The sequence below is a fragment of the Kluyveromyces marxianus genome, chromosome 3 (genome assembly GCF_001417885.1).
Source record: "Kluyveromyces marxianus DMKU3-1042 DNA, complete genome, chromosome 3".
In the NCBI taxonomy this organism is placed as follows: domain Eukaryota; kingdom Fungi; phylum Ascomycota; class Saccharomycetes; order Saccharomycetales; family Saccharomycetaceae; genus Kluyveromyces; species Kluyveromyces marxianus.
Genome location: NC_036027.1, coordinates 648,537 through 664,372, shown reverse-complemented (window position 1 = coordinate 664,372; position 15,836 = coordinate 648,537). Strand labels below are relative to the sequence as shown.

Here is a 15,836-nt window from a genome sequence, read left to right as displayed (position 1 = left end):
TAACGGTAAAAGAAGGTAAGTAAGTATCTCTTTATGATTGAGCACCGGCAATCAAACACCGACATCCCAAATGACATTCTGCGGAGCTTATTTATACCAAATGGTTCGAACTGATATAATCAATTCTATCTAATTACATCAAATTTGCGTTTTCCTGTATCACACGGATGATCAACTGGCGTATCGCTTCTTTAACCCTAAATGTTTAACACTTTAGAACGCTTAGGCTATCTCTATCTCATCTCATCGCTAATCTACGTTTGAATAAATAGAAAAGAAAGGATAGTGAGAAAAACTAGGAATATAACCTAGTGAACCGCTTATGCTACCACACAATGTCCTGTTAAGAATATGCACGCAGAAACCGCTAGCATTGTGTTTGTGTGTTAACCTGCATCTCTTTTAATCGTACAATTATAAGGTTCGGCACATTATTGCCATTTGGCTAGTCGTTATCACTCTATATAAGGGTTATGGCACTTTGCATGGAAAAAAAGAACTGTATGTATGGAAATATTGCGCAAAAGTACGCCAATTTGCGAAAAAACGCACTTTAAAGCTTTATCTTTTTACGGTGACTTACGTCTGAGTCACCCAGTCAAAAATCATTAAAGCGTTTTTGCTTATCTAGGGGTCTTGACCAGACAGGCTCTTAAGCTCTTGGCACTCTGCATGCGGGGTTCCTCTCTAAGAGTTATGCGTAAGAGCATAAGAACGTGATGATATATATCATTAGCTCCCTTAATCTATATACTTTGATAATGTTACACAATAGCGTTAGATATATTACGGTGCGCTTCTCCTGTTATACACGACCGTTTAGTCGAATAGACCTTCTCAAGCCCTCTCCTAATATCACAACTTTGTCCTCTTGTTGTAATCTAGTGAGGGCGTTCGATATTTCTATGCTATCGACTTTATCTTGTGATTGTTCGTTGATAAGTCTGCTCAACTCGTTAAAGCTGATCGTGTCTGCAGTTCTTTCAGTTAAAATTTTTAGGATTTCTCTAGCTAGGTCTTCTAGAAGCTTTCTCTGCACCACCGAGTTACCTGTCTGCACGAGATTCATGTCAATCTTGCCTGTCTTGGGGTCTGTAGCGTAATCTTTGATAGCCGATTTTATTAACCGGACAGCTTCTTCCACATCTTCAACTTCAACTACTTCACTTAGTCTCATTTTTGCGTGGGCTTCGGATAATCTGATCATACTTTCTAACTGTCTTGTGGTGGCAGTAATTCTCTTCTCATCCGACCTACTGTCATCACCCATTTTCCTCATTCCTACGTATGCTCTCACAAGTTCAGTCTTAGCTGACTCCGTTATAACAGGATGAATATTTTGTTTCGCGTAGTTAATATATGACGTCAAGAATTCAATAGGCAAAATATCACCTTGGGAGACCGAGTCTGGTCTGTCTTCTAGATACAAACTGGTCAAATGTTTGGCAAGTTCACGATCAGAAGACTCATTAACTTTGTCCAAGACTAGGTAAACAAGATCAAATCTCGATAACAAAGGAGGAGGTAAGTCAATGTTCTCAGTCACTGGAAGATTTGGATTATATCTAGAGTTGATGGGGTTAGCACTTGCAAGAATCGACGTTCTTGCGTTCAAAGTTGTAATGATACCGGCTTTAGCAATAGAGATGGTTTGTTGTTCCATCACTTCGTGTAGCACAGATCTGGTATTGTCATTCATTTTGTCAAATTCATCAATACAACAAACACCACCATCAGATAAAACCAAAGCACCACTTTCCAACACTAATTGTTTAGTATCAACATCTCTCGTAACGTATGCCGTCAAACCAACGGCAGAGGAACCTTTACCCGATGTGTAGACCCCACGAGGAGCAATTTTATGAACGTATTGCAAAATTTGTGACTTTGAAGTAGAAGGATCACCACATAGTAAGATATTGATATCACCTCTATATCTTCCACCTTTCTTGAAAGTTTTGTTAGCACCACCAAAGAGTTGGAGTAGAATTCCCTTTTTCACGTCATCTAATTCATAAATACTTGGTGCAATCGAACGTGACAAGAGATCGTATAAATCTGGTCTAGTGGCCGTTTGTTTGATTTTCAAGATATCTTCACTACTCAACGTTTTAACTTCTTCGACATTATCGATTTGATTTTGTAATAATTGTTGCTCAACTGTAGAAGTATCAATCCCAAGTCTGTCCTTGGCTACTTTTTGAATGTGAACAACGTCGATGTAAGTTTTGTAAAGCGATTTGAGGGCTCTTTGTTTTGGATTCGATCTAATAGGAATTGATCTAAAAATACCAGAAACTTCTATCCTATCACCAGCACGACAAGAATCGACCAACTCATCATATACACATAGTGATACCGAATGCGGGGTTTGCCCATCAGGAACCATATCAGGAGTTTCTTGTAATTTGATAACCTGTCTATCTTGGAAGGTACATCTGTTGTGAACTAAAACCATAGAGTTTGGACTATTACATACGACTCTTGGGCATCTCATTGGTTCTTGAATAATACCACGATCAATCTCCACTTCAACGGTATGATTACAGACGTTACACTTGAAGAAGGCGACACTCATATCCGGAATAATTGGAGTTGATCTTAAAACCAAACCTTTGATATTAACCAATTTGTCGATATCATTAGGGTTCAACTCTCTCATACCTTTCTTGGTTTCAACGTTGTATGGTCTCACTTTGAAAAGTTTAGATTCTATTTCATTTAGATAGCTCTCTAGCCCATTGTCGAGTGCTAACGAAACCATACAATCCTTCACTGTTTGGTCCATAATCGCAATGATTTCTTGTGGGTAGTACATTATTTGATGGTATAGCTTTTCCGTGTTCTTATAAGCCAGTAAGTTTCTGATATCTAGGTTCAAATTAGAAGTTCCCAATTGTCTCATCTGGGTTAATTGATTCACATAGTAAAGCTCTTGATCAGTTGTTTCGTTAATGAATATTTCTTGATCATCGAGCTGCTTTCTGTACTTATACTTGAAAGACATCAAAAAATCCCTAAAACTGTTACCACATTCTTGGATAGAAACATTCGTACCCCAAATGATCTTCAATGGCTGGTCATTGACTTCTGAGTTTGGTCTCGAAGAAGAGGAAAATGCATTATCAGAAGAAGAAAGATTATCAAATGTCACTATTCTTCTGGGAGAAGACAAATCCGATGCATTTATTTCACCTCTCCTGGATCTAGAGTGCCTACCTTCACGTGCTCCAGACGATAAAGATGAAGAATATGAGAGTAAATCGGACCTCAATGTGTTGGATCTTAAACCACCACTAGTTGGAGCATGGGCAGTTTCCTGCGTAGCATTGGAAGACGAAGATGGATAATGAAATGGAGAAGATCCTACTCCTGCATCCTGTCCTTGAGATCCTTGGGGAGCTGGCGAAGAACTGGGATCATAAAACAAGTTTGGAGAACTTGCCTGGTGTGCTGGTGGCGATGACATCGATTCAAGTCTGATTTATTGAGTCTAGCAGCTGAATCCTCGTAAATAAAACGCACAGTATCAAAATAACAAGTTTATCTTGATTGAATTCAACTTCTGCTATGCGATAAAGACCTGTCTCTATATCACAATCCTCTCTCAATATTGCTTTAGTTAATATGAATTGCACTTTTTCAAGCTTCAGATACTTTCAAGATTTAAACAAATTTGGCTTGTTAACTAATTACATTTCCTAAAGAAGAAAAAGAGAACTACGCCGAAATAACATAACGAGATAAAAATGGAAATATCGACGACGTGGTTCAATTTTGTCTCCGATCAGTGCCCTTAGGATTTATGGCAACAGGAAAATATATCAGTGTCAAGTAAGTGGTGATCTCTGGCCATTTTTTATTTTGTTTCAGTAAGATGAAAAATGTTTGATCACGTGATACCATCAGATCATAGATTCTTCGCCGAAAAGGCTTTCTTGGATATATATTATTATGTGTATTTTGTATTATTATGCAATTATATAGAGTGTATGCAAGGTTAAAGGGTAATAAGTTTAAAGATATCATCAATATTTGTTGGCAAAGAAGATCAAGCGGTTCTTGTGGTTTGAAGTTGTAGAGAGGAGGTGTGGAAAACCAAGAGCGCAGTGTTTTTACGGCAGTTAGAGGTAGAAAGAAATCATTGTTTTGTCAGTGCATTATGAATGCTGCGGTAAACGATGAACGGCATCGTGAGGAGAAAATAAGGCAAAGTATTATGGGATCACAGAGCCCTACAACACGAACAAACTATAGAATATCGCGGTTTAAGTCTGCCCATACATTGTATATTTTGCTATTCAGTTCATTTGCGATTCTGCAGTTCATTTCGATCGCTTTTTTCGCCAAAGGGTTTCTATTGCGTAGGACAGTGTTGGATAATGTAGCAGAAATTGATCCAACGATGTCATATGGACCAAAATATGATAAAATGGTTGTGTTATTAGTAGATGCATTAAGGTTTGATTTCGTTATTCCTGTTGATGAGACTGATCCGAAGTATAATCCTAATTACCATAACAACCTACAAGTGCTTTACGAGATGTCATCAAAGTCGGACGATGCCTTATTGTTGAAGTTTATGGCAGATCCACCAACTACAACGTTACAGAGGCTAAAAGGACTAACTACTGGTTCGCTACCCACTTTTATTGATGCGGGCTCAAATTTCAATGGTGATGTCATCGACGAAGATAATTGGATAAAACAGTTATATCTTCACAACAAGAAGATATTTTTTGCCGGAGATGATACTTGGGATGCTTTATTTCGACCATTCCTTGCGAACGAGAGTGTCCCATACGAGTCATTGAATGTGTGGGATTTGGATACCGTTGATAACGGTGTTATTTCTTTTTTTGACGAATATTATTTCAACAAACAACAACGTTCAAAATACGACGTGTTAGTCGGTCATATGTTAGGTGTTGACCATGTTGGACACAAATATGGCCCAAACCACTTCACTATGAAGGAGAAGCAATTGCAAGTTGACAGGTTTATCAGGAAGATCTTGGAAACCGCTGATGATAATACTTTGTATGTGGTAATGGGTGACCACGGTATGGACCATACAGGGAACCACGGTGGTGATTCACAAGAAGAACTTGAAAGTACCTTTTGGTTATATGCTAAAAATGCTCATTGGAACAAAAACGGCAACTATGATACCAGTTCTTTTGGTGCTTCCTTTAAACAAATGAACCAAATAGATTTAGTACCCACTGTTTCCTTGTTACTTGGACTTCCAATTCCATTCAATAGTTTGGGATGGCCAATCTCTGAAATTGCAAAAGACCCTGAAGAGTTGAAGCTATACCATGATATTTGTCATAAACAATTAAAAAACTACCTAGAAGTAAGCAATATTATGGGATCATCTGCAAAACGGAATAAATTATTAAGTATAGAAGATCCATCAGAGTTTCAATCAATATTCTTAGAAACATGCAAGGACTTGTGGGCAAGATTTGATTTTGCTAGCATACTTGTCGGTATTGGAATTATGGCTTTTTCGTTGATATTACTAGTAATGATCATAAAATTAATTCCTTCGATTGTGGTGGGCCAAATGGTAGGGGATTTCGTTGGTTGTATAGTAGTCATTTCAGTCATTTCGAATGTAAGTTTCCAAGCTGTTTACCAGGTATTGCATCAGCCACAATTTTTGGGGAACTCTCTTTGGTGTTCAGCGTTTGCAACGGCTGTAGGTATCATACTTGGTGTTCTTATTCCGGTATTTGACAGGTACAGTGTACAATGGCTATTTCTACGTTCCATTGAAGAATTATCAGATTTTTGGTCCAGAATTGCCACGCTTTTCATGGTATTACACGCATTACTCTTTACTTCAAATTCATTCACAATTTGGGAAGATAGAATTGTAGCCTTCCTTTTAACGTCCTTCGGAATGTTGGCATTGTATGAGTTCACGTTTTTACCACAAAGACATTCTACCGCAGCGCTACTTTCAGGAGCCGCAGAAAAACAAGGTACGTTAGCTGGTAAATCTGTTGGAGAGTCTAATTCAGACTCTTTACCTCTAGGAAGATTTGCCAGAATTCTGGGAGGATACCATGCTATTGTCTTAGTCATCTGTACAAGAATTGCATCCATAATTACTATTTGTCGTGAAGAACAAGGTGAACAATGCACACCAACATTCACAATATCAAACAACTATTCCTATTACACTATGTTTGGATGTTTACTTTTGATTCCTGCAGTCCCAGCATGTATCAAGGGATATTATAATGTTTGTTCTTCTTACCAAGCAGCAGCTCCAATATGGATAGGACTCATTCTAAAAGGATCTTTGATTGCAACATTCATCTATTGGTCGTTAATTGCAGCCGAAAATAGGCTACAAGATTTAGATTGGGACGTTACTATTTGGAAGTTTACAATCTCACGCATAATCGTCGGAATATCACTAATTGGCTGTAACATTGGCTGGATGAAAGGCCCTCTTTGCGTTAAGCTAAATATTCACAATACGGATATGAAATCCCAACAAGCGACCATCTTAGGTTACTCCAACGTCTACGGTTCTCAATTTTTCCTATTAGTGATAAACTTTTTGATGGCCATAATGCTCTTCAATAAACCTTTGGGTCAACTCTCGATCTTTTTGATGTGCAATCAATTACTATCTATCATAGAAATATGTGATTTACTCAAACTGAAAGAAAACCTAATCGGTCCTATAACTTTAGGGCTCTTGGCTTACCAACAATTTTTCAGTACCGGTCACCAAGCCACAATCCCTTCGGTTCAATGGGACATGGGGTTCATCTTGACTGAAAAGATTACATTTCCTTGGACTCATCTAGGGATTGTAATAAACACATTTGGTCCATTCATATTAGTATCTCTATCGGTAGCACTGTTAACGCTTTGGAAACAACCACCTAGTGTTTTACAGCCACAAACTATTCTATCTAGGATTGTGTCGAATTGTGGAACTCTGCTAATCTATAACAGTGCTTTATGTTTGAGTAGTTTCATATGGGTGACACATTTCAGAAGACATCTAATGGTGTGGAAGATTTTTTGTCCAAGATTCCTTTTTGCATCTCTATGCTTGATAGTATGTCAATTGATTGTAACGTTTGTGACAATTGGTTTTGCAAGCTCAAGATTGATTAGGCAGATTAGCCAGCTCTTCTCAAAGTGAACACACTTTTTTGTAACAATTAAACAACTACAATATGTATATACAAAAATATAGAAAGAATTCGGAGCATTGTTCCATTTAAAATCGATACAAAAAGGTCAATCCGTCAATTTATTCTATACTATTGAACAGCATGGACCATATCAATGGCCTTTTTTGTTTTATAATTGGAAGAATAAATAATTTATAGATATTATACAGATTATTATTGTACAGTAACATCAATGCACAAGATATAATTGCAAGAGTTATGCCACTTCCGAAAATTTGAGAAGGAAAAAGTGACTACGGGATGATGTAGTCCTGATATACCCCAAAAAAATTAGGAACCGGATGATGAGAATTAGAAAGTAGGGATGTATGACAAACAATGAAAAGTATTCATAGCAGGTTAAACGTGCGAAACCCTCCATGTATTATGAGAATTAAACACCAGTGTTGTCCAAGAAGAAATAGTTACCGGAAAGCTTCTGTTCCTTATCCATTTGAGAATCTAGTTTGTTAATTCTTGGTCTAAAGGAATTTGGATCTCTACGGAAAGTAACGTTCAAGTTCTTCAAGAACTTGTTACAACCAGTCAACAAACTTTCTGGGGTTCTAGCGAATGCTTCCTTGGATGGTGTACCTTCGAAGACAATGACTTTATCGGCCAAATAGGTAGCCATGATGAAATCGTGCTCGACAACGAATGCAGTCTTCTTATTATGCAAGATGAAACGTCTGATAACCTTGGAGCAAATAATACGTTGTTCAGAATCTAGATAAGCAGATGGTTCATCGATCAAGTAAATATCAGCGTTAACACCCAAGGAAAGCACGATAGCAACTCTTTGAAGTTCACCACCGGACAAATGTTGGACTTCTTGGTCAATAATATCATCGATCTTCAAAGGTTTTACAACATCAGTTTGGAATTGTGGGTTCAAAAATTGTGCTCTAATTCTCTTAAAGAATAATTGACGAACAGTACCAGTGAACTTTGGAGCAATCTTTTGTGGCTTCATCGAGACGTTTAGTTTTGGAACATCCTTACCGTCATCAGCTGGAATAGCACCAGCCAACAATTTGATCAATGTAGTTTTACCAGTACCGTTTTCACCCATCATAACCAAGATTTGGGAGTCAGAAAATTCACCAGGTTCAACAGTCAATGAGAAATCACCTTGTGTACGCTTCATTGCTGGGTAAGAGAAGGCACGACTTGCGTCGGCTTCTAGTTCATCACCAGCATCAGCCATACGGAACTGTAGAGCTTCAGTTCTGAAACGCAAGTTTTCAGAAGGAATGTGACCATCCAAGAAGATGTTGATACCTTCACGAACGGAGGATGGCAAAGTAACCACACCGTAAACGGAGGGAACACCGTAAATGATACAAACGAAATCGGACAAGTAATCTAGCACAGACAAATCGTGCTCAACACAGATGACGTAAGTGGTAGGGTTCAACAAATCTCTGATGATCAAAGCGGCGTGCAAACGTTGCTTCACATCCAAATAAGAAGAGGGTTCATCAAACATGTAAACATCAGCTTCTTGCACACACGACATACCGATAGCGAATCTTTGCAATTCACCACCGGAAAGGGCTTGCACTTCTCTGTTCAAGACGTTCTTCAATTGCAAGATGTTAATGTATCTCTTGACATCCTCTGCAGATTTTTCCATTCTCAACTTCAACAATTCACCCACTTTTTGCACCGGTCCCTTGATAGCACGAGGGATGTTATCCACGTATTGAGGCTTAATGATAGCCTTGATGTCGTCCTCCAACATCTTTGTGAAGTAGTTCTGCAACTCAGAACCACGGAAGTACTTGATAATCTCTTGCCATTCTGGAGGATCTTCGTAACGACCAAGATTAGGCTTTTGCTTACCAGCCAAAATCTTCAAAGCCGTAGACTTACCAATACCGTTCGTACCGACAAGACCCAAGACCTGACCCGGTCTTGGAGTTGGCAAACGATGCAACTTGAACGAATTGGCCGAGTAACGATGTGTCACTTGAGAATCAAGATTTGTTGGCAAATTGATAATCTGGATAGCGTCAAATGGACACTTCTTCACACAGATACCACAACCAATACACAAGTTCTCTGATATAAACGCAATCTTGTTAGTGGGTGTCACCTCGATACAAAGCTTACCAGTCTTCACCACTGGACATGACCTCTTACATTCCTGACGACACTTCTTCGGTTTACATTTATCTTCGCTCACGATAGCGATACGCGTGTTCTTACTCGACATCTTTTTCTATACTGCTTGCTCTCGTCTAAAAGCCAACCTTTGTCTCTCTGTCTGTCTAATAAACGAAAACCCTTTGTAATGTTATTTATCTAAGGATAATTTTATATCAGTGTCTATGTATATATAAATAAATATAAACCCATCATGTGTATATATTCTTGTGTCGATTGTATATGTCGATGAGATGAGCTGTGAAAAAAAAAGTTTCACTGAAAAATGGAAAAAAACGAAAAACAGTGAAAATTGGAGTTGGCAGAGGGGAAAAAGAAAAAAGAAGAAGATCGTACACAATGATGTTCTGCTCCAAGGCGGACTATATAAAGTGGGAGGTCTCGCGAAAGACGTTCTTTCCCTTTTTCCTACCATTTTTTTTTCGCTAGATTGACGGCGGCTAAGTGGGAAGGCTAACTTTTCATGTACAATTAGGCGGCAGAAAAAGAAAAAAAAAAGGGGAAGCGGCAACGGCAAATAAGTCGTTCTTTCCCCTTGGCGGTCTGTCGTGGGAGACCGCAAGCAGGGGCTTGCGGTTTTCTGGCGGCGGCGGCTGTGGTGACGATGGGTTCTAGTGCGTTTGGATAGGTTTTATTTTAATTTTTTTTTTTTACGGACCGAGATGTAAACAAAGTAAATCTACCTTTGACGCCCATGTTTCCCATGCGCCCAAGGACAGGAAACTTTCATGTTTCCGGCTAGCCACTCGCCTATCTGCAGCTGGATTTTCCTTTGGGGCAGTTCTTTTGATTTACTAGTGCTTTCAATGGCCACTTTATATTATAGGCCTATAATTTCGCGAAAACTAGTTATCTCAAGCTGAACCCGACTGATCATACAGCAAGCCTAGGCCCAGCACTAGCCGTGACTTCCCCTATCAAAGGCTATTGTCGCGTGGCCGCCTGCCCCGACATTGTGTTTTCGGGCCTGCCAGTAGTCCCCAATCTGCAGTTCACAGACTCATCCAGGTTTGTCCATCGCACAAAGCTTGGCTTGGCAAACGGCCTGGTGGGGTGAGCTCTCTATCTCTTGTCTTCTTATACCCTTGTACCTTCGCAGTAGCAACCGTTACCCTGCAATCCCAGAAACCTCGTGTTTAAAATTTTTTTTTTACTTGTTTTAAACCCCCCCCCCCTCTTCTCTACGTAGTATACACTAAGTAGAAGCAGTAGAGCCGGATCCGTCGCTCCCTTGCAAAAAGTTGGTGAAACTTTTTTTTTTTTATATATGGAAAAAAAAAAAAGTGTGCTAGGACTAAGAAATATTCTGAAGTTAACGTATTTTAGCGTGTATGTAGCTGACGGTTGGAAATACAAGAGAGAAAAGCGCGCCATTAGACAGCTGTAAGGTAGTTGGAACCGGTACTTGAGGTGCAAGTAAGATATAGGAAGTAGCACAGAATGGTTCAAGACTTGCCTGATGAAATTCTAGCCAACCCAGAGCTTTACGGGTTGCGTAGATCGCATAGAGCGGTGGTTTCGCATACGAGTTATTCGGGCTTAGATTCTGATTCAGAAGAGGAAGTTGTGAGGCCCAGGAGGGGCAAGGGCAAGCGCAAGAGTACTAAAACGGAGGAGGAATATAATGAGATGGGAGAGGAAGAGTTTGAGGAAGAAGGTGATGATGATGACGACGAGGAATTTGAAGAGAGTGGTAGTAATAGTAGTAATGTTCGGAGTAGAAGCAGAAGTTCGCGAAAGAATGGACCACGTAGTCGGGGTTCGAGCGGGCGCGGGACGGCGAAACGAGGCGGGAAGGGCCGTCGTGGTAGACGTGGCGAGAAGAGTGCTGAGGAGTCTGAAGAGGAGCCAATTGCGTTGCCTACGAGGTTTTCGTCGCGTAATAATAATAGGGTTGTTAACTATACACTGAACGATGACTCGAACGACGAAGATTTGATGGAGTCTAGCGTAGAGGAGGATGATATGGATGAGGACGAAGACGAGGATATGGACTTGCAAGGACGCTACTCTGCTTCGCCTTTCCCTCAGGAGGAAGTGCACAGCATAGACATTGTCGTGGACCATCGGTTAAAAGAAGGTGTTGACCAAGAACTGGTGAAGCATCGTCGGTGGGATGCAGACTCGATCAAGGAGAATTTCGAGTTCCTCATCAAATGGGCAGACCAATCGCATTTGCATAACAGCTGGGAGAACTACGAGGATCTCAAGGAGAAAGGAACAAAAGGTATCAAGAGAGTCGAAAACTACTATAAACAATTTATCATTTTGGATCAAGAGATTAGAACAGATCCTTACACGACACGAGAGGATATAGAGGTAATGGACTTGGAGCACGAGCGTAGAATAGAGGAGTTCGAGGAATTCAAAATTCCAGAACGTATCATCGACTCTGAACGGTTCGAGAACGAAGATGGCTCTGGTACGTCCCATTTGAAATACCTTGTAAAATGGCGTCGTCTGAACTATGACGAGTGTACCTGGGAAGTCGCATCCGAAATAGTCAAGATGGCTCCTGAACAAGTCAAAGATTTCCAAAATAGATCCAATTCCAAAATCATGCCTCAACACTCTTCGAATTACCCCGGTAACCAAAGGCCGAAATTCCAGAAATTAGACAAACAACCGGCCTTCATCAAGGGCGGGGAGTTGAGAGATTTCCAGTTGACAGGTATCAATTGGATGGCTTTCCTTTGGTCAAAGAATGATAATGGTATCCTTGCTGATGAAATGGGTCTCGGAAAAACCGTTCAAACTGTCTCTTTCATCAGTTGGCTAATTTACGCAAGAAGACAAAATGGACCCCATCTTGTCGTAGTACCGTTATCAACGATGCCTGCATGGCAGGAGACCTTTGAAAAATGGGCACCGGGTCTCAATTGTGTATACTACATGGGTAACCAGGCGTCCAGAGATTTGATCAGGGATTACGAATTTTACACAAATCCTCAAGCAAAGGGGAAAAAGCATCTCAAGTTCAACGTGCTACTAACCACTTACGAGTACATTTTAAAGGATAGATCAACTCTTGGCTCCATTAAGTGGCAATTTTTGGCAGTGGACGAAGCCCACCGTTTGAAGAATGCAGAATCATCTCTATATGAATCGTTGAACAGCTTCAAAGTGGCCAATAGATTATTGATCACTGGTACCCCACTTCAAAATAACATCAAGGAATTAGCTGCGTTGGTTAACTTCTTGATGCCTGGAAGATTTACCATTGATCAAGAGATTGACTTTGAAAACCAAGACGAACAGCAAGAAGAATACATCAGAGATTTACACAAGAGATTACAGCCTTTCATTTTACGTCGTTTGAAAAAAGATGTAGAAAAGTCCTTGCCTTCTAAAAGTGAAAGAATTCTTAGAGTCGAGCTTTCAGATGTTCAAACTGAGTACTATAAAAATATTTTAACGAAGAATTATTCTGCATTGACAGCAGGTGTTAAGGGCGGTCACGTATCTCTCTTAAACGTCATGAACGAATTGAAGAAGGCTTCCAATCACCCATACCTTTTCGATAATGCGGAAGAACGAGTTCTTTCAAAATTCGGTGATGGCCACAAGTCAAGGGAAAACATCCTCAGAGGTTTAATCATGTCTAGTGGTAAAATGGTATTGCTAGATAAACTTTTGACAAGACTAAAAAAGGATGGCCATCGTGTTCTAATTTTCTCCCAGATGGTCAGAATGTTGGATATATTAGGTGATTATCTTTCAATTAAGGGAATAAATTTCCAAAGGCTCGATGGTACAGTTCCATCTGCCCAACGTAGAATCTCTATTGATCATTTCAATGCAGATGACTCTAACGATTTCGTTTTCTTGTTGTCTACTAGAGCAGGTGGTTTGGGTATTAATTTAATGACTGCAGATACGGTTATTATTTTTGATTCCGACTGGAACCCTCAAGCTGATTTACAAGCAATGGCAAGAGCTCATAGAATTGGCCAGAAGAACCATGTTATGGTTTATAGATTTGTGTCTAAAGACACTGTTGAAGAAGAGGTCTTGGAGAGAGCAAGAAAGAAAATGATTTTGGAATATGCCATCATTTCTCTCGGTGTTACAGATGGTAACAAGATATCCTCTACAAAGAAAAATGAACCAAGTGCTGGTGAACTCTCGGAAATTTTGAAGTTCGGTGCGGGAAATATGTTCAAAGCAAATGATAATCAACAGAAGTTAGAAGACTTGAATCTTGACGATGTTTTGAACCATGCCGAAGATCATGTAACTACCCCAGAACTTGGCGAATCGAATCTCGGTGGTGAAGAATTTTTGAAACAATTTGAAGTCACGGATTATAAGGCGGATGTTGAGTGGGATGATATCATTCCAGAAGACGAGCTTAAAAAACTAAAAGACGAAGAACAAAGGCGTATGGACGAAGAATATGTGAGGGAGCAATTGGATATCATGAATCGTAAAACTGCTGCTATTGATAAAATAAAAAGATCTGTCAATGGCGAAACATTCGGAAGTGACTCTGACGATGAAGGCAGTTCAAAAGCTAGAAAACGTTCAAAGACCAACAACTTGGACCATTTCGGAGAGAGAGAGATCAGAGCACTCTACAAAGTAATTCTTCGTTACGGTGATGTTGAAGACAAATTTGAAGAATTGATTGCAGATGGCTCGTTACCTGTTCGTTCTATAGATAAGTTTAAAGAACTTTACAGAGAGATAACGGGCAAGGCAGAAACTTTAATGAAAGAAGAAGAAGCAAAGAGACAAGCACTATTCAGTAGGTTGGAAAAAGATGCTGCTGAGTACAAACTAAAGTTAAAGAATATGGAAATCAAACCGGAGGAGGAAAATGGCAAGGAAAATCCAATCACGATTCTATCTGCCAAGAGAAGAGAGAAAAGAGCTATCCTCTTCGAATTCCATGGAACGAAGGCCCTCAATGCAGAAACTCTTGTGAACAGATGCGATGACCTAAAGTTCCTAACGGCCTATATCAATAAAAACTTCAAAAACGACCCACTGCAATTCAAATTCGTTCATAGAACTCCTAAACCAGTCATTGCCTGGAACTGCTCCTGGAGCAAAGAGGATGATGAGAAGTTGCTTGTTGGTATCTACAAGTATGGCTACGGTGCCTGGACTCAAATAAGAGATGATCCATTTTTGGGACTCACTGAGAAATTATTCTTGAATAACGAATTGGTTAAAAAGACACCTTCTTCTCAATCAGGTAGCGCTGCTAATACTAAACCGGAAACTCAACCAGGGACGGATACTAATGCATCTCAACCGACCTCTGCGAGTGCTTCATCCATGGGAAATGTCAAGGATGAAACACCAGAAACTTCTCTAAGCGCTCAAAATACTCCTGCCACTGCTGCTTCTGAAACTGCAACAAGTGTTCCAGCAAGGGAGCCTTCAGGCAAGAAAATGATTAAAAAGGCTCCTGGTGCAGTCCATTTGGGTAGAAGAGTGGACTACTTATTCGGTGTTTTACGTGATGAAGCCAAGGGCCCCTTACCAGAACCCAGCCATTCTTCTTCGGGACAGTCTTCTGCATCGACCGTAACGCAAACATCGAAGCGTAAGCAAAAGAAATCTGGCAACCATGTTAACAATAATGATAATACGAACGGATCTGGCACCGCTGGATCTAATTCTCTATCTGGTAGCAACGGTAATGGCAGTGCTGCAGCTGGCAAAGATGGGACACCTGATTTAGGTCCCGAATCGAAGCGCCAAAAGGGCAGTCACCAGGCTCATGGATCGAGATCTGGAACACCTGTACCCGCTGCTCACAGAAAGCAACAGAGAAAAATGAAGGACATTCCATTGGCACCCAAGGCAGATCTGAAAGCCACGGACAAAGAGTATGAAAGTATGGACGAAGACGAGTGCAAAAAGACGATGTCGAATGTCCGAGGTTCCCTCAAACGTCTCAGAAATGGTGGTGAGGGATTGGACCGTAAAGAATGGGCCAGTCTCTTGAAGAAGGAGTTGAAAACTGTCGGGGACTTCATCGAATCGCATAAGAAGGACTCTTCAAGAACAGCACCAGAGAAATTCAAGAGACACCTATGGTCTTTCACATCCTACTACTGGCCTAGAGAAGTTCCATCGTCTAAACTACTGGCAATGTACGATAAGATCAAGGCATCCGAGCATTAGTTCCTACAACTTCATCACATCATTTCATAATGTGCTTACGTTTAACTAAAAGAAACACACATTTTTTTACTTAATATACATCATAGTCATCACTGTAAACTCTACCAGTACCCGTAAATGTAACTATAAATATAAAACTAAACTTTGAACTCAAAATCGGATTCAAATTTTACCCTACTGATAGCTTAAAGTCTCGTCTATATCGATAAATCAAAGTGTTTATTATCCACTCCACATTTGATATTAGGCATAATTTTATGTATCAGGTGTTTCAGCCATGCGTATTGCCGAAATAGACTAATCAAGCGATGGGGGAAGATC

The 15,836-nt window shown here is 40.0% G+C and overlaps 4 protein-coding genes across 4 annotated transcripts; 2 read left to right on the top strand and 2 right to left on the bottom strand.

Annotated features, from left to right (window-relative positions):
• Positions 1-805: 805 nt before the first annotated feature.
• MCM4 (MCM DNA helicase complex subunit MCM4) lies at positions 806-3,469 on the bottom strand (the record flags this gene model as incomplete). Its single annotated transcript, XM_022818808.1, has 1 exon — positions 806-3,469. One exon carries the CDS (start codon positions 3,467-3,469, stop codon positions 806-808), a length of 2,664 nt encoding a protein of 887 aa, XP_022675437.1.
• A 693-nt stretch (positions 3,470-4,162) lies between these two features.
• On the top strand, positions 4,163-7,177 carry GPI13 (mannose-ethanolamine phosphotransferase GPI13; the record flags this gene model as incomplete). The annotated part of the gene is made up of 1 exon (XM_022818805.1): positions 4,163-7,177. One exon carries the CDS (start codon positions 4,163-4,165, stop codon positions 7,175-7,177), a length of 3,015 nt encoding a protein of 1,004 aa, XP_022675436.1.
• A 425-nt stretch (positions 7,178-7,602) lies between these two features.
• RLI1 (Fe-S cluster-binding ribosome biosynthesis protein) lies at positions 7,603-9,426 on the bottom strand (the record flags this gene model as incomplete). Its single annotated transcript, XM_022818804.1, has 1 exon — positions 7,603-9,426. One exon carries the CDS (start codon positions 9,424-9,426, stop codon positions 7,603-7,605), a length of 1,824 nt encoding a protein of 607 aa, XP_022675435.1.
• Positions 9,427-10,817: 1,391 nt separating this feature from the next.
• CHD1 (chromatin-remodeling ATPase CHD1) lies at positions 10,818-15,515 on the top strand (the record flags this gene model as incomplete). The annotated part of the gene is made up of 1 exon (XM_022818803.1): positions 10,818-15,515. The coding sequence occupies one exon, from the start codon at positions 10,818-10,820 to the stop codon at positions 15,513-15,515; it is 4,698 nt and encodes a 1,565-aa protein (XP_022675434.1).
• Positions 15,516-15,836: the final 321 nt, after the last annotated feature.